At 37.9% G+C, this 20,553-nt stretch overlaps 2 protein-coding genes across 2 annotated transcripts; one reads left to right on the top strand and one right to left on the bottom strand.

Moving 5' to 3' along the window:
* Positions 1 to 1,017: 1,017 nt before the first annotated feature.
* On the top strand, positions 1,018 to 12,896 carry LOC124159481 (COMM domain-containing protein 9-like). The gene is made up of 4 exons (XM_046535313.1): positions 1,018 to 1,234; positions 11,208 to 11,339; positions 11,877 to 12,167; positions 12,579 to 12,896. Exons 1-4 carry the CDS (start codon positions 1,199 to 1,201, stop codon positions 12,720 to 12,722), a joined length of 603 nt encoding a protein of 200 aa, XP_046391269.1. The 5' UTR covers positions 1,018 to 1,198; the 3' UTR covers positions 12,723 to 12,896.
* Positions 11,361 to 20,553, bottom strand: LOC124159480 (nurim homolog). Its single transcript, XM_046535312.1, has 5 exons — positions 20,163 to 20,553; positions 19,869 to 20,059; positions 16,211 to 16,387; positions 15,988 to 16,121; positions 11,361 to 13,490 (listed from the first exon to the last, which is right to left on the bottom strand). The coding sequence occupies exons 1-5, from the start codon at positions 20,299 to 20,301 to the stop codon at positions 13,328 to 13,330; spliced, it is 804 nt and encodes a 267-aa protein (XP_046391268.1). The 5' UTR covers positions 20,302 to 20,553; the 3' UTR covers positions 11,361 to 13,327.

The raw sequence follows: 20,553 nt of genomic DNA on the forward strand, positions 1-20,553 counted from the left end.
TTATTGCAAACTCACTACATTAAACACAAAAATATGAAATAAATATAAAAAATGCCAGTATACTAATCTAAAATGATTGTGTGGGGTCAAATTTGACGCCAGTTCATAGTTGATAGGTAAAAAAAAAGCACCGCGTTTGTAGTGAACGGCAAAGAAAGGCTTCGAATTAGCAAAAAAGTACCGGTTATCAATGTGTACCAGAACAGTAGTGGATACATATGGGGGCGCGCGCCTCCCCCTTTGCGGGCCCACTTGCAAACATTGCAGGACCACAATAGTAGCTTTTTATGACATAAGATGGCACTGTATTGTAAATGTGTCCAATCCTTTAATTGAAACTTTCCTAAACTTTGTATGTGACTCGATTATTTTTTATTACGACAAAAGTAAAGGCAACTCAAGATATTTTTGGCGCACCCCCTTGATTTTTTTCTGCATCCGCTACTGACCCAGGTGTAAAGAAAGCATTGAATCGCTTCCAACAGGCAATCTACGTATTTGCATTCTTATACTCTCTATTGCATGCAAATGCTGTTGGCATTGGCATCAGTAATTTCTGTTTTTTACTGTGCTTTTAAAAACCTTGGTTCCCTACTCCTTTACGAGTAATGCTAGTAAATGCAATATAACCTAGACTGAAGACGTATATTTTTGGAATTGATATGGTGATAAAAGCAAACATGAGGTAATTTCTTTTGAAAGTACCTACCTTTACTGTTAATTCTGCATGACTTCACCAAAATGTTAAGTCAGTATCGCAAGAACATGAAAGAATACATGCGTATAAAATTATTAGCTCATCAAAAAATGCTTTGATGGTGTTCGTATTCTCATAATGCACGCATACGATGCCGATTTGAGTTCTTTTAACAATTTTTTTTTCATACCATGGACTTAAACCCTGAAACTAGTTTTTCTACTACATAAGTTGCATGAACACCTTTTTGAGCGACTTCATATTCCCGCCTTTGTATCCTGAAACATCGCGTTTTTTGGGCCAACTTTACTGAATGGGGGAAGTTCATAACGTTTACTTTTGTGATGAATGACAAGTCTTGGAGTGAAGGATAGACCAAGGAATTACATAAATTCTTGTTACTGAGTGGTCAGACTAAAAGCCTCTCGAGTAGCTGAATGAAGCTTATAACAAGAATCATAGGCTCTTTCTATCATTAAAGTTGCTTGACAATAGCTAGAAATGGAAATCGCCGACGCCTTGAAAGTTATTTCGAAAGTAAGTACCAATTATCCTTTTATACTACGTTCAGTAAGCTTAATATGATCTCAACGATGTAGGGAAAATCCTAAGGGATGATATTGATTTAGTAGTTGCTTTAACATGTTCTCTTGCCCCGAAATATCTTTCCTAATAACTTCAAAAAACGCCCTTAGTACTGAACGTCCAGGTGCCATTGAATTTTAGCCTTCATTATTTTTTCCTATCTTTTCTTGACAGCTCACCTACATATTTTTACTCCTTTACATGGATACAAAAACTCCTTAAGTAATAAAAATTTAAATATTTTGGGAGGAGTCATATATTATGTAAAGAGTCATGTATACATACTATATTAAATTCAAATACTTAAAGTCGGCTTGATTTTGTCACCTTACCTTTGTATTTTGTTCACGAAGCCGGAGAAATTCATGTTTGCTCATCAAAGTGAATGAATCGAACAACTCTGGTCGGTATTTCTCTTAAGTATATTTTCAGTTCCATTCTCTAGTGCCTATAATTAAATTGCATGGAGCCTAGTTAATTCCATGGATAATTTCAAGAAACAATTTTCATACAATTTACAATACCTTAACAGATTTTACATACAATCAAAATATCCTATTATAGCGACTCTTTCTATTTGAAATGACAAAGTGTTTCTGCTAGCTATGGTGTTGATGAGCTCTGGCAATTTAGAGAAATAACTGCCATGAACGAAGTAATTCAAAATAACCTAATGCATAATGCTACCACTATACTAAACAGTGACTGGCTGAAACTAAAAAAAAAAATATTCCTTGCTCGTGTATCCGCACAAACTGTACACGGCAACTCTATCCAATCTTTAGCTGCTTTGGCATACAATTTTTAGATCAATATATGATTTTGATTGAATTTCTTTGTTGCATGCCGCTATGTTATGTATACTTTACACCATGTATTGTAATTTGCATAGTCACACCTCTTAATTCCCCTGCTTTTATGTGCATCTTGAAACTCATTATTATTCTGCTCCAGGATTACATTTTTCTAACATATTTAATCGCACGTCATTTGATTATCATGTATCGCCTACTAAGCTTTATTTAAGCCTGTTCCTGCTTAGGTTTAGTGTCTACGAGAGGAGAACGTTTTTCATGCTCGAAGTAACCTAACAATATTTTAAACCTCTTTATGGAGCTGTTTTTTGGGGAAGAGTTGACAATGTGCACATCTACATTACACATCGTCCATCCAATTTAGGACCCAACTCATGGGGCACGCGGCCATTGAACTAGACTCTCTAATCCTATCTTGTTAGTATAAGTACGCTGTAAACTTATTGTGTTACCATGTTTTTCAAATCAAGTATTTGTTTTGATTTCCAATGATTTGCACTTCTATATGAATAACTAAAATTTTTTAAGGATGTAGGAAGGATTGCCTTTTTTTTAAACAGATTTATAGTGTTGATAATAACAAAGTTGGTAAACATAGGTACTACTCCAAATCCAGAAGTCCATTATTAGGAGCATTAAAATTTCGTTCAAAAATTGCTTATGTACATAAAAAAAACAAGAATTCATTTCAAAACGTAAAAAATTGGAGTGTACAACAAAGCGTATCTTAGCAAAAATAATTGATATTATAAACACTTCACAACGGTTTCATACAAAGAGGAGGATCATGAGTGAGTAGGAGGTAGTGGGCCAATTGCTGAGGAATGGCCCTAAAGTCTCGCTAAGCTGGGTCTCAGATAGGACCGGAATGCATCCAACCATTGTTGCCACAGCGATCACTTCCCGTACCCCATGCCAGCAATAGCTGATGTCTGGTTGTTTTCGTTGAAAAATCCATGTCAGCCAGAGCCGATGTTATGTTTTTTGCTTGTGCAACTGTTTTTCAGCTACTACCAATGTAAGGTGCAAAAGGTTTAAGGTGTAAACTGTACTTTGGCTTCATATACCATAATACTCACACCTGAAAAAGTTCAGCTGATCATAATGATTAGAGAATTTGAAGTGCTGCTATATATTTTCATATTTTGACTGCCCTACGTACATCTTGATGGACTAAGTAATAAAGACATAGTCAGTAGAAAAACCAAAACAAAGAGGCAATGCCTCAAAAAGATGAGTCTTTTTTCACCTGAAAACAGAATCATTGGAGATAAGAAGCAATTTATTAGTAGTTACATTTTGAGCTGGAGAAATCAAGGTTGGAAGCTTATGATGTGTGGTTTTAGAAGAAAGTTGAAGATCAAATGGATGGATAGTTGGCGATTTGAAAGTTCTGTAGCAATAGCAACGCTAAATGAATTTCTCATGAAATTTCTGTAGAGGAGTGTTTATTAGCACTTCAATATACAGACTGGCCTGGGCACGCAAGATGGCTTGTTTTTAAATAACTTCCTTGAACATTCTGAAATTTATCTGGAACAGACCAAAAATATACTGGCCAGCGCCAAGATTTGATCCGGGCCATCCGGTTGGGAGTCAAAACGCGTATCCTCCGGTTCAACACCTTGGTGTGGCAAATGATGTGCCACAGTTACAAGAAGAGTACAAGATAAGAGGAGTCATTTGAAAACCTCAGGTAGAAGATGGGAGTTTGATTGGTCATATCATGAGACACGATGTAATCATTGATCAATGAAAATAATCATTGAGGGAAAGGTGGAAGGGGAGAATGGGAGAGAGGGGCCACGATACCTTGTGCTGGTGATGAGAGAAGTTCAACGGAAGAATAACATAATGTTAAAAGATTAGCCGAGTTGAGTAGACAGCTACATCAATGATTACTGTTGATGATGATGAGTCCAACACATCATCCAGTTGACCTTATCTCCAGCGGAAAATTTGCAAAGAAAGTTTTGATGCAATGAGAGCGTATTAATCTGATGTATTTGATACATAAATGCCCCTGTGGGATAAATACCCTAAGTAGACTGGTTTTTCAAGCCTTAATTTTGTCATTTCTGTGTTTCTGCAGTGAAATAATTTTAACTCCTAATGCTGCCAGAGATATTTTAGTCCACTGTTTTGGTGAAAATCGGATCGGAAAAAACACAAACTTTACTATGCATCCATGTTTCGTTAGCTGGTAGCATCATTGCAAGATGCCTGTTTATTTACCTTTAGGGAAAACCTTTCATTAAAATGAGAAATTGCCGGTAAAGTACAAAAATCAAAAAGGGACTGAAGAGCAGGTGAGAAGCAGTGATGGAGTGCAGAACATCACCTCAGGATGATGGATCAAAATACAAGTCCCTTTTATTACAGACTCAATCCAAATGAACTATGGGGTTGTTCAGCATTGATGCACATTATTAACTGGTTAGAGTACTGCTGTGCACTGGATTGGCAAAAATGAAGCCAAGACCACCATATTGGGTTCGATATATTTCTTTGGTCTAATTTGCTAATGAAGATGGTGGTTTAACTGTATTTTCACCTTGTTTGCGAATTCCTTGTGTTTGATGAGGAAAAGCTGAGATATTATTTGCAAGATGTCGTATGTTTCACTACCCCACCATGGGAATGTTTTGCAAAGCATACAGATGCATGAACAAGCAAATACCATGAGATAAAAGTTTGAGCTTCAAGTTTTGAGTAAGCTCATAAAACAAAACTTAAAAATTCGTACAAAATATCGCTGCATAAAAATTCTGAAATAGTTTTAGTAAATAGTATGCTCGCAATTAATTTCTGTGTTAATGGGGAAATCTGGTTTGCATGGGAATCTACAACAGTGCTGGCAAAATGGTTTTTAGTGCGAGGAGAGAGAAATGGAAACCGACTTATGTATGACATCCTATGCAGCAGCAATCTAGGAGAATCTATCTATGAATTGGCCAGGATCAGAAACAAAATGACAATGATTACCCATTATGATTATTTTGGGAGGAAATTCCCTTTTGATTAATCAAGGGTTTCTCTTTCTGTGCAGTCAGTGGATAAAATACCTACTCAAGTGTCTATCAAAGTGTAGCTTTATTTTTAGTGTGCTCTCAATTATTTTTGCATATTATGTTTTTACTCACTATTCCAGGCAAATAATTAACCAACAAAAAAATTTTGTGTGATATTTCTTACTGACTTTTCCGAGCGTAATACTTTTTCCAACATCACTGAACCACCCCCCAGATTAAAAAGAACTTAAAACTTTGTTTGAGGAGTGCATAAAACCTAATAGTCAATGTGCAAAATAGGGTGGTTTCCTATTTTTATTTTCCTAAAGATTATTACTCCTGGAGTACGTATTTCACGTGTTTTGATCTTTAAATGACGATATCAATTTTTTGCGATTAAATAAAAAGTGAAAATTTCCAAGCACGCAAAAACGCAACGGCTAAGTATGAATGCTGGGAAAAACCCATGTGATATCATTCTGGTTCCAGCTGCCGCCATGTGAGGCCACTTTGGTGTGAGGCTATGAGTGCCTATACAATGCAGGCTGCTAGCAGGTAGCAGAGAAACCTGATAGGAGGTAGTGCTTGGCTCAAATAAGGATTATTAATACCCAACAAACGAAGGAAAATTTCCGACCATATGCAATTTTGATACATAGGTAATTATTACAAATTGTAAGAGATGTTTCCCTGAGCTCTGTGCCTCATGCATGCATTTCTAATCTCAGACGATGTAAAACTGTAAATAATTTGTATATTATATGTCGTTGAACCTTTCCCTTGGGCTACAACCTTGTCGCGGTGGAAAAGCTTGCGCGCTCCTATGACCCCTAGAGCTGCACTGGCGGGATTAATTCTAAATTATTCCCGGTAGGGCCACCCATGCCAGATAGGTTGAAGGGTAGGAGCCAGACGAAAGGTAGTCCGCGTGATGGTGTCACGTAAAAAACACTGTTGGAATGGAAGTGGGAAGCCCTACCAACTATCTCTTCCCTGAACACATGGAGTACAACCAAATGAGCCTCGGAATCTCATCGCCCGGGACCCGTCCGCAAAGGGCGGGTGTCGGGCACGGCAACAAGGTCGGCAAGGTCCTCGGGGTCGCCAACATGCGAAATCCTTGCAGAGACTTATCATCATCAACATCAGTGGCAGCAGCAATGAAGAAAGAAGAAAAGAAGACCAAGAAGATGGAGAAGAAGAAGTCTGCTATAAATGTGGGGACGTGGAATGTGAGGACTATGATGAGGGCGGGAAAGTTAGAAAATATCAAAAGGGAAATGGATAAAGGGAGGATAGATATCTTAGGATTATGCGAGGTGAGGTGGAGGGATGGGGGGGACTATTGGAGTGATGGGTATAGGGTTATATATAGTGGAGGGGAAGAAAGCCAGCGAGGGGTAGCTTTAGTATTAAACGGGAAGATGGGTAAGCGTGTGGTAGGTATAGACCAGGTAAGCGATAGGATTCTGGTGGTAGAAATTGAGGCGCGGCCCACCAACCTTGTGGTGGTCCAGGTTTACATGCCCACTAGCAATCATAGGGAGGAAGAAGTAGACGAGGTGTATGAACAGCTCGAGGAAATAATTAGAGACACACCGGGTAAGAAAAATCTGGTAGTGATGGGGGACTGGAATGCCTCAGTCGGGGAAGGGAGGGATGGAAACGAAATAGGAGATTTTGGTCTAGGAACACGGAACGACAGGGGAGAGAAAGCAGCAGAATTTTGTAGGAGAAACAAATTATTCATCACAAACACGTGGTTCAATCATCATAAAGGGCGAAGGTACACGTGGAAAAGTCCAGGGGATGCGGGGAGATATCAAATAGACTACATTATGGTAAGACAGAGGTTTAGGAGCAGTGTGAAAAACTCGCGCAGCTTCCCTGCAGCGGATGCGGATTCGGACCACAATCTAGTGCTCATGAAATGCAACGTAAGATTCAAAAGACTTATGAAAGTTAGGAAGGCGAAGAAATGGAACGTAAAAGCCCTGAAGGGGAGTATGAGGAGAAAATATCAGGAGCTAGTGGACATTAGTATACGGGAGATTGAAAGTACCAAGACGGTAGAGGAAAGATGGGATAATATAAAAACGGGAATAGTCAAAGCGGTGGAGAAGTCAATTGGTTACGTTGACATTAGAAGGATAAAGAAGCCGTGGATAATGGAGGCAATGGTAAATGAAATGGAGGAGAGGAGGAAGTGGAAGAACGTGGACACAGAACAGGGCAAAAGAATGTATAGGGAATTGAATAATCGGTTACGACGTGAAACTAAGAGGGCAAGGGAGGCTTGGTGGAAAAGACAGTGCGAGGAAATGGAAAAGTTCCGGAAGGATGGAGAAGTAGGCGCGTTGTACGCCAAAGTTAAGTCGCTATCGGGCGGCAAAAGAGGACAAGCCATGTCTAAAATTAAGGCTAAAGATGGGAGGATGCTAACCGAGCAAGAAGAGGTACAGGGTAGGTGGAAGGAATACGTGGAGGACCTGTATGATGGAACAAACAGACCAGAGAGATTGACTCTAGAGGAGGAAAGTGCAGTGGAGGAGGATAATCTTGGGCCGGAGATATTAGATTCAGAAATAGAGAGATCACTCCGTGATATGAAGGCTAGGAAAGCAGTAGGCGTGGACAACATCCCGTGTGAGCTTCTGAAGAATCTAGGGAAGGAAGGTAAGAAAAGGTTTTTCGAACTAGTGCGCAAGATCTATGAGGAGGGATGTTGGCCGGAGGATTTCGTGAAGACGGTTTTAATTCCGCTTCCGAAAAAGAAGAAAGCTGTGGAATGCGGAGATTATAGGACTATCAGCCTAATATCCCATGCGGCTAAAGTAGTGCTGAGGATATTGAACAGACGAATGGAGGCGAGGGCAAAGGAGTATTTGGGCGAAGATCAGTTTGGTTTCAGAAAAGGGAAGTCAACTCGTGATGCAATAGCAATAATGAGGGCCCTCGTGGAGAGGAACCTAGAATATGAGCAGGACGTATATGTGTGTTTCGTGGATTTTGAAAAAGCGTTTGATAGGGTGAACTGGGTAAAGTTAATGGATATTCTCAAGAGAATAGGTGTAGACTGGAGGGATAGACGACTGATTTGTAATCTGTATATGGCCCAGACTGCGCAAGTGAGGATAGCGGACGGAGAATCTGGGTGGGCAAGCATTGGCCGAGGTGTGAGGCAAGGCTGTCCTCTATTGCCACTGCTCTTTAACGTGTATGCTGAAGAGATGGTAAGGGAAGCGTGGGATGAGTTAGAAGCTGGGATAAAAGTGGGAGGAATGATGTTCAAATCAGTGAGATTCGCGGATGGCCAGGCGTTGATCAGTCAGTCAGCAAGGGGGCTTCAGGCCCTAGTGGATGCGTTATACGAACGTTGCGAGGAGTTTGGGATGAGGATTAATCACAAGAAAACTAAGGTTATGCGGTTTAGTAAAGCATCACGAGCGAGGAATGTGAGACTCAAGATAAAGGTGGGTGGTGAAAAACTTGAGCAGGTTGAGCAATTCAACTATTTAGGCTGTACGTTAGAGGAAAACGGATACAGTAGTAAGGACATCAGGAAGAGAATAGCATTAGCGAAGGAGGCGTTCATGAGCAGGAAGGAGCTTCTGAGAGGATCGTTGTGTAAGAGTTTAAAGAAAAGGTTAGTGAAGAGTTTGGTTTGGAGTGTAGCTCTCTACGGTGCGGAAACGTGGACTCTGAGGAAAGAAGACGATAGAAGATTGGAGGCGTTCGAGATGTGGGTATGGAGAAGAATGGAGAGGGTGAAATGGACGGAGAGGAAAAGGAACGACGAAGTGCTGGATATGGTTGGCGAGGAGAGAAAGCTTTTAGATGAGATACGCAGGAGACAGAAGGTTTGGATGGAGTTATTGCTTAGCGGTGAGGGGATGTTGAAAATGGTGTTGGAGGGTAGAATGTTGGGGAAACGAGGGAGGGGAAGGAAAAGAATAGGATTTTTAGATAGATTGAAAGAGAGTAGGCCTTACAGTGAATTAAAGAAGGCAGTGCTGGAAGGAAAGGGAGGCTCCCAGATCACCTCTTTAGTACTCCATGGAAACCTACCTTAATCGGTAGAATACTATAATAATAATGTCGTTGAAGTGTTTGGTGTAAATGTTAGTTAGACTGACTTGAACTATGTACAGTAGCCTATCAAAGTTATGTCTTTATTTCCGTAATAATCTTATGTTGGAGAAAAGTGTTGGTGCTGAAGTTCAACAACAATACCTCCAAAGAAGTTCAGTCATTAGTGGAAGGTGGAAAACTAGCCAGCCAAAGATTGTGGGAGGAATTGAAAGATTAAAAAAATAGAAGTTTTAATGTCATATAGAAAAGAGGGAAAATCTTTAAGATCATCTACTCAAATTTGTTATGGTTTATTAAAGTGTATTTTCTTAGGAAGTGATTATTAGCAATGTAATTTTACAAAACGAAGACAACCTCCAGGAAAACGTATATGTATTACGTTGTTGATCAAATTTATGCTTATCTTTATATGTACTTGCATTCGCCAAAAGCATACGTACACGTCAGATGTTCTTACTACTCACCTCTTCAGACCTATATGATAGATCGATTTCAGCTGTACAGTGAGATCCTTTACTGTCAAAAGTACCGTGAAATCTCTTCTTACTTCGACCTATCACAAACATTAAACACTGAAATCTGCTTCTGCAGCCCCACTCTCGTGAGGACCTTGTTGATAGTTCATCTATTAAACAGATCAACCTTTTTAACCCTCTTTTGTCTTTGTCGCTTTTGCAAGAGTCAAACGTAGAAGAGTAACTCAAGAACTTCTTTTTTGAAGTTACAATGTTTTCCCTTTATGTTCCAATATTGAAAGTCTCAATATTTTCCTGATTGATTTTTAAGGTTTAATGTTTAACTTAGAAGAATAGCTATCAGTTGCCTTTAATTCCTTTTGAAGTTGGTTTACTTGTGCAATAAAACCAAATTTAAAGAATTTCTTTTTGGGTAACGGCTTACTTGAGGACGTTTCTTAGTTAAGCACCCATTTTCCTTTACCCTTACTGTTCCCAAGTGAGAGGTCTTGCTGCATTGTTTTTTGTTTAATTGAGCTACCTGTAATGCCAAGTATGAAAATTAATGCTTCGGTCTTTGATTCTAAGAAAATTCTGGTGATAGCACAAAAATCGTGGAACAATTAAATAAGCCGTAGCACTGGCTATGTTGAATTGAGGGAAATACTTTGATGGACAAGGTTCACAATCAATTCCAGGGTAGAATACGTAAAATGGGCTCCACAATCTTTAGGAAAAGGAGCAAATGAAATTTAAAAAGTCATCACGTCATGAAGGAATAAATTATGAAAGATGCAAAGGTATTAAACACATTCCATGAGGTCATGCATCCCATGACTTGCTGTATGTTATGTACATACTGCTTTATATGGGAATGGCCACTATGGGTCATAGAAATGACACACTTATGGAAGTCCTGAGCAATAAGAAGTTGGGAGTTCAGGTGCAACAAAATTTCTACTTCTAAACAGTTTCATTATAAAACTTAATTATCTCAAGTGTTGCAAAATAACCAAGTAACTACTACATATTTGGATTTTATCTCATTACATATTTATGAAATAAAATGCAGTAAATGGTTCCATGAGAAACCACCAATGAAAGTACCTATATTATTACTTCACTCCTTGGAATTATGCACTTAAACAATGGACTGATGTGCATTAGATACATGAACTTGGCATAAGGTTGTGGAAGCCTGGGGCCTGTCCATCGTGAGCCAAGCTAAATTTTGGGGTAAAATTTTGCCTTGCAGGTCCTTTTAAGTCTTAGCTTTAGGGCACAGGTATTTCTCCCTTGAGGATAGGGAGTACCACCCACATGTCCTAGAACTCTTTGTTGATTGATATAGTCAATAGGCTTAAACTTTCCTGTATCATTTTAATAGGAGTTACTCAAGAATGGATTTTTAATTTTGGATAAGATAAGATGCACTTTGGCTAGTCCCAGCACAAAGCCTTATCATCTGACCCAAGTCTGACAAGTATTATAAGAAATGTTATGTAGCAAGTACATTTTCTTTATATTGAAGAATTCTCATTCACATTTTCAGATAAACTCAAAGGATAATGTAATGCAACTCCTTCGAGATTCCTACAACTACAAAGATTCCAAGAAATTACCAGAAGACATGGTGAAGAATCATTCACAGGTTTTGGGAATAGATATGAGAGAAACTGCTAAGGTAGTCAATTGATAAACTGCATAATTTTAAATCTTTTATTGATTTTAGAAAAAAAAATAAATAATAAACATTAAATATTTGGTTAGCTACAGAGATCAGTCTCGTTTTTGAACGTGATTATTAAAAGCAGGCCACTCTTAGCCTCATCTGTTATAGTTAAGAGATAAGATTGTCCTTCTCTTATCTCACTCATCAAATAAGTACATATTTTGTAACAGTAACAGCAATTGGCGGTAACATTGAAACAATTTTCCTTTTAAATTAACTGACTTAGACTTGTACTCCAAATAATAAAGGAAAGGAAGCATTTTGATTTGCAGGTGATTTGGTCAAAGATGCACTTTGATGAGTGACAGTAAATGTTAGTGGTAATCTAAAGCTCAGTTAATAAAATGACTAAAGTTGTTATAAAATATTAGCAACACAAGGAGAAAAATAAATTGTTTAAAGTAGAAAATTTAAAAATGTTAGTACATAGTGTTAAGCATTCGAAACTGCACGCAAGATGATGCCAAAGTTGCTGTTTGCTCCTTTTAGGTGATCAGATCTCTAGGGGAATTCTCAGATCAGGCTGTGTACGAATGCTGGAAAACTTCAGAGGAAGCTGGTGTTTCAAGTGAAAGCAGAGAGGGACAGATAATCTTCTTGGCACTTGCCGAGTGGAAAAGCCTGGCCAGCAATTCCCTCATTGGTGGACCCAAACTCATCTCATTCTCAACTGAAGTGTGTCCCAGGCCGTCTCCCCGTTTTTCATCGGAACAGTCTCAGTCGGAAGGCAATTCAGTCAGCAGGAGCCAAAAAGGAGGACAATGTCTTCTTAATCTCAAGGTACTCCGTCAGAAGGCATTTTAAATTTTAAATTCCTGAAACCCATTCAAGTCCCTACTCGGGAGGAAACACTATTCCTATAACCCCACTTAAGTCAGAACACACACACACACATATTTGCATCTCGTAATTTCCATGTCAGCACCGTAAAATTTTCATTAAATATTTACATCTGTTGGCCTACGGGAAAAATTTCATTTCTTAAAATTTGTACAAGATTTTTTTGTCTTTAGAAAAATCACAGTCGTCTTACTACTCAATCACTCTCTAAGCTGATTTAGTGGTCCTCTCTGCCAACATTTGTATTTTCTTGATTATTAGGCACTGAACTGATTCCTTTGTGTATTTACTTTTTGTGCGAGTCCAAGGCAAGTTAATGTATACTTGGCTGTTTCTCTTTCATGGTTCAAGATTCAAGAGAACCCGTCTAACATTTCTACAGGAGCAGAAGTTACTGATGTAACCCTGGAGCTACCAAAGGATGTCTTGGACAAATTAGTGCATGGATTAAGCCACGTTCGGAGTCAGCTTTCATCTGTGGCTAAGAACACTTAAATGGAAGGCACTTTGTCTTGAGCTGTGCAATTACCTCCATTCCACAAGGTTATAAAATCTTTACTATTGCGATGGCATTGTATCTCTATTTATAGGCATGCTATGAGGAGTTTTTTATATCACTGTGTGATGATGTTTACTGTTATCTTTAAATAAATTTTTTGCGTTCAAATATTTGCAGAATACCATAAATAATCATTAGATGGACTAATAAATCCAGTGGAGATCTAAGATAATAATACAATTTGGTCCTGGTGCAACAAAAAATTTCCAATGTAGATTAAAAAGCTATACAATTCCTCTGCCCAGACTTCTGACTGAACCAACCCTTTGTGTTAGCCCTATCCCACAAATGTCTACATATCCATTCCACAAAATACTGCAGTAATTTTTCAGTGTAAGAGATGACTAAGGCACTGATTAGATTTTTAGAAAATGTTGGCCAAAAATAGTTTAGCACGGTATGATAATCCAATCCCATAACAACAGGCAAGCCTACTGCATAGCACAAAAATACAAGCTTGTACTTCTAGAAGATCAGGTGTTCCCTTCATCAGGACGGCAGTGACATTGTGTGACACATTACTAGTTCATTTCAGTCAACGTTAATGAAGTTTTTTACTGTATGGTGAATAGTGCCAATCCCCATTGGCATAAGTCTCTTTGTCTTCCAGCTGGTAACGTAGATATGAAATATCCTCCTCATCAGTACTCCAGGCAATGAACATGTACATTGTCAACTGAAATGCAAGGGCAGCTCGATCCAAACTGTGGATAAAAACAAAGAGTTGAAAACATTCCAACCAATTGAAATACATAGTATTGCTAGCATTTCATCAGGTAAAAATAATTTCATCATTTAGCCTTGTTCACAACAAAATAACATGGCTACTATAACTCAGACATGCAAGGGAAATTGATATTGGATAGAATGAATATTTACAGGACGTGCAATAAAAAAACCAATATTCCCAACATAATTAGTTCATAAGATTTAATAGTTACATTATTTCATAATAAGTTCATTTGGAGGAATAAAACTTAGTGCAGATAAGACTGATATCCAGCAGATATGATGGTACCTAGATCCTGAACTTCCATTACTTATACATATTCGAAATCATGGGCCTTCATTCTGTAGCTCTCTTACCTACCCACTGACCACCAAGCCCCACCTACATGGAAAATGTCTCTTTTGCTAATTATCCATGAGCTGGATATTAACCAATTCTCAGTGTCCAAGACAGCAACAGAGAGGGAAAAAGCAACAATAACAGTGCTTCAGGATGATAGAGAAACTGAACAATTACATATTTTAAGAGAGGTAAAGAAAAGCTGAAAAATAATATTCCATTCTCCTGATTGAATTCTGATGAAAAAATTCATCAAAGTTCATTCAGTGAGTAATCGATACCTCCACTGCATAAACGCTCTACAATCGCCCACCTAATCAAATCCACACATCTAGATAGACCTTATTGTACTACATGAGCAGATTTGATTCGGTGGGCAATTGTTAAGCGTTTATGCAGTGGAGGTATCGTAATCTTTCATCAAGACAGTGTAATTGTACACAAAAATGCCTAGGTAATGAGAGAACTGATATTCGAATATACTATGGACCCCAGGAGCATCCATCCTATTCCTAATGCATACATATTTCATTTCCTTAGTATTTTATCTCTTCCAGAGACTCAGACACTCCCTCAATACAGAACATTTTTTTCTCCAGAAATACAATGAAAGCAAATCGAAGTTACAGAATGTTATTTTTCAGCACTTCTGGATGATTACTAAAGAGGTAGGGTTATAACATTGAAACACCACTGCAGTATATCCAGCACATGTGCTTGACAACTTCAGAATTTCCTATCACAATTTGACAGAAAATATGGCAGCTCTACGGTAAATATATTTGGGGCTGGCAGGCAGGTAATAAAATGTGTGGGGTTAAAGGAAGAAAAGCTCAGCCACCACGTGACTTTGGTGAGCAGACAAGGATTCAGTAAGTTTGGTCAATCCTCTTGAAAATTCAGTTTCTCTGAGACTCACACAGCCTGAAATTAATTAACCTACCTTCACTCATATTCACTACCTAGTTTACTTGCTGCAGCTCCAAGTACACCAGCTCCCTTCAAAATGCATTTGCAATCATAGATCCAACATGAGGGAAAGGAAATTCTACAGAGTATGAAAGTTTACTACATGGCAGCAATTATAGATATCAAAATCTTTAGATGAAAATATTTGAAACTAAGAAGGTTGCCACTAAGGACTTGAAGTACGCCGCATATGCTAAAATAGCAACGGACAGGTTTATGTAGTTTTCAATTTATCACTGGGGTGGTTATCCACCATATTGACTTCTGAGGAGCATAGGACTGGCTTCAACTGATGGTAGCAGAGGCATCATCAAGGATGAGGCTGTCCATGGCCAAGCAGAGAACTAGGCAATTGGTACTAAAGCAAAGACTAAGATAGTCCTCTCCTTGTGGCTTGCCATACGACATAGCATTTACAAATTTCTACCTACTTTATCTAAATCCATATATGTATCTAAATAATACACTCCACCAATTTTGACCGTTGCCAGAGAATATTTACATATTTCCTTTATGATGGCATTATATTTTCGGGCCTAATTCATGGCAAGAGAAATTCAAACACTTTGTATTGTCTTCCTCTTTTCACCATACTAGTCTAAGACAACATATGAAGTGGCAACTTGGCAGAGAGGTATTTTGCATTTCAATCCCTAAGTTAGCTGGAGGGTATTGTCTTCAGAGCATTCTCAACCATGAAAGAGCGTGGAAGAAGAAAATATCAAGAGGGTTGTTGAATGTTGCCCATGTGCAAAAACAAGGGGTTTGAGTTGAAGGGAAAATAGGGGGAGGATGAAAAATGTGGGGAGAATGTTCGAAAGGCATCGAATAACAAATACATATCTAATTCACCATGTTCATCACTCAAATGACCAGGCCAATTACACTGGGGCAGACAAGCAGCGGGTTTTGTGTCTCCAACTTAGAAAATTAAAGCATCCATGTATTGTTTTATTCCCCTTGCTTGAACATGATCCTAGAATATAATTCCAATAGCAAGGAAACTAATTTTTTAGACCCATAATGGCAGCACAAACTTTATACACTGCCCTTCATAGTATGAACATACCTTTATACTTGTACATAACCTGGGTCGCAAGGTTCAAGAGATCCACGGACCATAACAATCTAATGAATGAAGAATATTTAAGAAAATATATTACCTCATTTGGGGTACTCCCCAAAACAACAGGCTAAAACCTATAAAACTTGGATGGCGCATGTGCTTGTAGTAACGAATAAGGCGTTCTGACTTAGACTTCATGGGGTCTGGCAGCCCTCTAGCATAATACAGCACCTGAAAACCATGAGACACAGAAAATGAAATTCACATGTATCAACATAATTTTTCTAGACAAGCAAGGAAAATTCAGGAAGAGTAATCACCTGTTTCAATCCGATTAGTTCTCCAACATCAACAAGAAGGCACCCACCATAGACAATAAACCATGACATTACATGAATAGCTACCAATGAACTCCAAAATATTGTGCCGATCCAACTATCCCTTGGAGCATCCCATAAGCACACACTTGTCACTGGCTGCCAATAATTCATCATCCCCTAAGAAATGATAAATTAAAATCAATAAGCAACTTCATTTAATATACATACAACAATACATTTTAAACTGCATAAAAAAATAATGCTAGACTACATATTGAAGCTTTGAGCTACAAGACAAGAGCTTATTCTGAGCTCCAGATAAAAATATATTTAACCTCTACACTTGATAAATATATGATCAAGAGCTGTAAATGATTTATCCTGAAATTAAATGACATTGAATGATGATATAAAAAAATTGAGCAATGATGGAGAATCATGGGTACCTTTGGTATAAAACAGGAAGCTGGGTAAGAAAGACATAGGTATTGAACAAGTAAATGGAGAAAAATGAGGCATGACTCACTCACCTCGTTTACACGTGTTTCATGAGTTCACGGTGACAAGGAAGAAGCATATAGGGTGTACGAATAGCACAAGCATGTAATTACAGAAATCCCATGTAAGAAATATCTAGTAATGATAGAGGACTGCAATGCTTCAGTAAGGGTTGGAAACAAAACACAAAAATTTGAATTTGTAATGTATTGTCTGCTAGAATACGCATGTTATTATTATGTATTTCATTTGTTTTTATCTTGGTGCCAATACACGCGTCGGGGCACTACGGCACTCATGCTTGAAGTCGGCCTGCATGCCGTGTAGTCAGTAACATCATTATGGGTGAAGGTACAAATGGAAGAGTCAAGAAGATGCAGGGAGATATCGGTTAGATTACATACATCAGAATAAGACATATGTGCAGGAAAATGTGAAAAGCTCACATGGCTTACATGCAGCAGATACGGATTTAGACCACAACGTAACAAATTAGGGATGGAAATGTGATGGTGGTGATGCAAGTGAAAGAATGTGGACCCAGAGCAAGACAAAAGGAAAGGAAATTTCCCACTGTGATTTCTTTTTCCCACGGGTCCTACCATCAGCGAAAAAAACCAGGCATCAGCCATTGCTATTCTAAAAACTTTTGAGGATTATTCTATGAGGAAGAATAATCCAAAGATCAGGCTTAGGTACACACACTATATTCCAACAGGAACGTTATACAAGGTGCAACAAGTGAAATAGTAAATAAGTCAAATACTAATGAAAACCATTCATTCACAACCAAAAGTAAAATGAAGAGTAAAATTCAAAATGAATCCTTAAGCATATAATTCCCTAAAAATTAGAAAAAAAGATGGCCAATCTGCAAAGGGATGAAATCTTCATAAAGATACCTCTTCAATGAACTCACGGAATGAGGCCTTCCAATGAAAATGTATGCACTAAATTTAATATCATAAGTAATGAAAAATGCCTATGCCAGATAGGGGAACATAAGTTTACTCCTGGTAATAACAGAACTTCAGAAATAGAGCTCAGCCATCGTTTCTTGCTTTGTTGTTTTGGCCATTGATTTCGAAATGAAATAAAAATTCATTGAAGTGATTACATAATAAAAAAAAGCCAGACTTCATTCAGAAATGTATTGCAATTTTCTCAATCTGAAAATTCAAGAAAAATTACTGTTTTTCATGTTTTCATTCTTTCATGGCACTCTCCCTGACACTTAAAATAGGGATTGAGGGATGTATATTAAATAAAATATGAAGGGATAGGAATAGAACATGATTCATGGATGAAATAATAATTAATAAGCTCTACCCATTCATGAATGAGGAAATATAATTTCCAGAAGATGAACAGAGGTGCTGAAGAGAATGATATTGGTTTTCCATACTTTCTGAATGCTAAATTTTGCTAGCAATTACCTCATATACCTTAATATTATATTATCTACAAAAAAAACACTAGCTCATCGGCCTCCAACACAGTTCTAGTTCTTGACAAGAATCAATGACGACCTGAATGAGTCTTTTACCTATGTTGGCTTCCTTGGTCAATATAGTATCTTAAGGCCTGGTTACACGATACATTAACACATACGAGTTAATGTACGTTTGCGTGAATGATTTTTGTGGACAGGAACGGAACATGTACGAATGAATGAACCAAATTAGAACAGGTTCTATTTTCTGTGCATGCATTCGCACAAGTTGGGTGGTTACACGGTGCATTTTGGCGTTCATTCTCAGGTTCATACATTTAGACATTAACCCGTACGTGTTAATGTACCGTGTAAACAGGCCTTTAGGTGTAAATACACTTAATGGTTAGGCTAGATACGATTACCCAAGAATTTTTGGCATCCTGCACCTAATTAATGATTAAAATTCACAGTAAACAAATATCCTTCTCGGGCGCTTGATATTAACCCACATGTTTCTTACTTCTGTAACCAAATCACAAATTTGGCTCGCCAGTATACTATTATCAGTGCCCAAATCCATATAGCTTATTAGACTTCTTTTTTGTGATTAACGAGCAGTTTCTAGTGTCAACCTATTTCACCGGATTCAAAAAGAGAAAATAAATACTGATGACCTCCCAGTTTCAAAAGAAGTAAGACAAGATCTTAAGGATTTACCAATCTCTCAGCCATTCAAATACTGCACACAGTACATATAATAATTTATCACTTTCTAGAGCTATGAAATATGAATTGGTGCTTTCTTGGCAAATGATGGTCTGGTATTGTTCTCGGGTTTCCATTTCCATCTCATTAGTTAGTGCGTAAGTCGGGAGCCAAAACGTTGGAGGCCATGGAGATATTGACCCATTAGTTATAATCTGGACACCCAATGGAAACTTTTTTTTTGTTTTACCAGCTACATGTCCATTGCTACAGCTCACCCTTCCATTAATCGTCCAATACTATTTATTATATTACATTCTGTCAATAAGTAGAAGAAAAAAGCATTCCCAAAATACCCAAATATAATAGAAAAGCAATATTTTATGACTTCCTAAGCAAAGTGGAGGATTAAAAACCCAAATTTCAAACAGAGGAAAATGAACCACCAAAACAGAAAAAATATAGCCCCCTATTTGCGACGTTAGGAATAATACTATGCTTCCTATACATCACACCAGCAATACCTTTATTCCGTGATTTTTCTTAAGATGGAAAGCATCATGAACTCAAATTTCTTTATACACCTACCATAATTTATTATCCATCAAGAATAAGGTAAATATTTCAATTGTAGTCACCATGAGGTTGCTTCTAAGAATGATTTTATTTGATTTGAAAGCTGATTTTATCTGATTTCATCCATCGCCTTTATCAGCAAAATCTATAAAATCAGAGTTAATTCCAGAATTTTCATGGTTTTGCAGAAAATACTGTAACCATAAAATCTACCTCGGGGAATTTGGTAAGACAGAGGTATTGTTACTTGCCGGTATGACATATTTATACGAAAAGAACGAAACCATGAAATTATACCACAATAAGCACCAGAAATAAGATATAATAACTTTATTCAACAGCACTCTGAGCCAAATAGTATGGTGATATGATAATCATACACAAAGTGAGGTGTGAACCCAACAAATACAAACATTTGAGTAACTCAATGAGGTTTTACAGTACCTGCAAAGCAGCACAGGAAGCTAAGACGTATACGCATCTTGTCAGCACCCCCAATCCAATTTTGTCCAAAATCCACTGAATATTGATGCGTGCCATTAGGGAGTGTTGAAGAATAAATAACAGTAACAGTAGACAATCTAATAAAAGAGGCTCCAACACAGAATCCGTGGCGATGGATTCACTGAACCTATCTGAAATTCAAACAAGAACAAGAAATCGCAAAAAAATTAGAAGATAACTAAATAATCGCCACAGTAAAAACGATGTATCACGTACATAATGTACACAACATACCTTGGCAGGCAGAATCATTTCTCGTCGACAGAGGACGATATGAAATAAACGAAGCCAGTAACCATACTGTATCAAACGTAACAAGGAGGCTAAATCCAGAGATAACAGCCAAAAAGCTGGTTTTCACGTTTACTCCCATTGTTTACTTTCCCGTAAAATGACCGTTGAGAGATAGGTTTGATTGAGTATGAAGAAGCTGACAGAATAACTTAGACCTCCCACGAAGACATAACTCTACACGATAAATAAAATAGCAACAAATAGCACCAGGCATAAAATTATGCTACAAAGTCAAAACTTATTCGGGAAATGTTAACTTGAAAAGGCTACATTGGCGCGGCGAAATTCTCAAATTCACATTTTCATGCGTTCGCACGACTCAGAAAATTCA

This window comes from Ischnura elegans, chromosome 5 (assembly GCF_921293095.1).
Source record: "Ischnura elegans chromosome 5, ioIscEleg1.1, whole genome shotgun sequence".
NCBI lineage: Eukaryota > Metazoa > Arthropoda > Insecta > Odonata > Coenagrionidae > Ischnura > Ischnura elegans.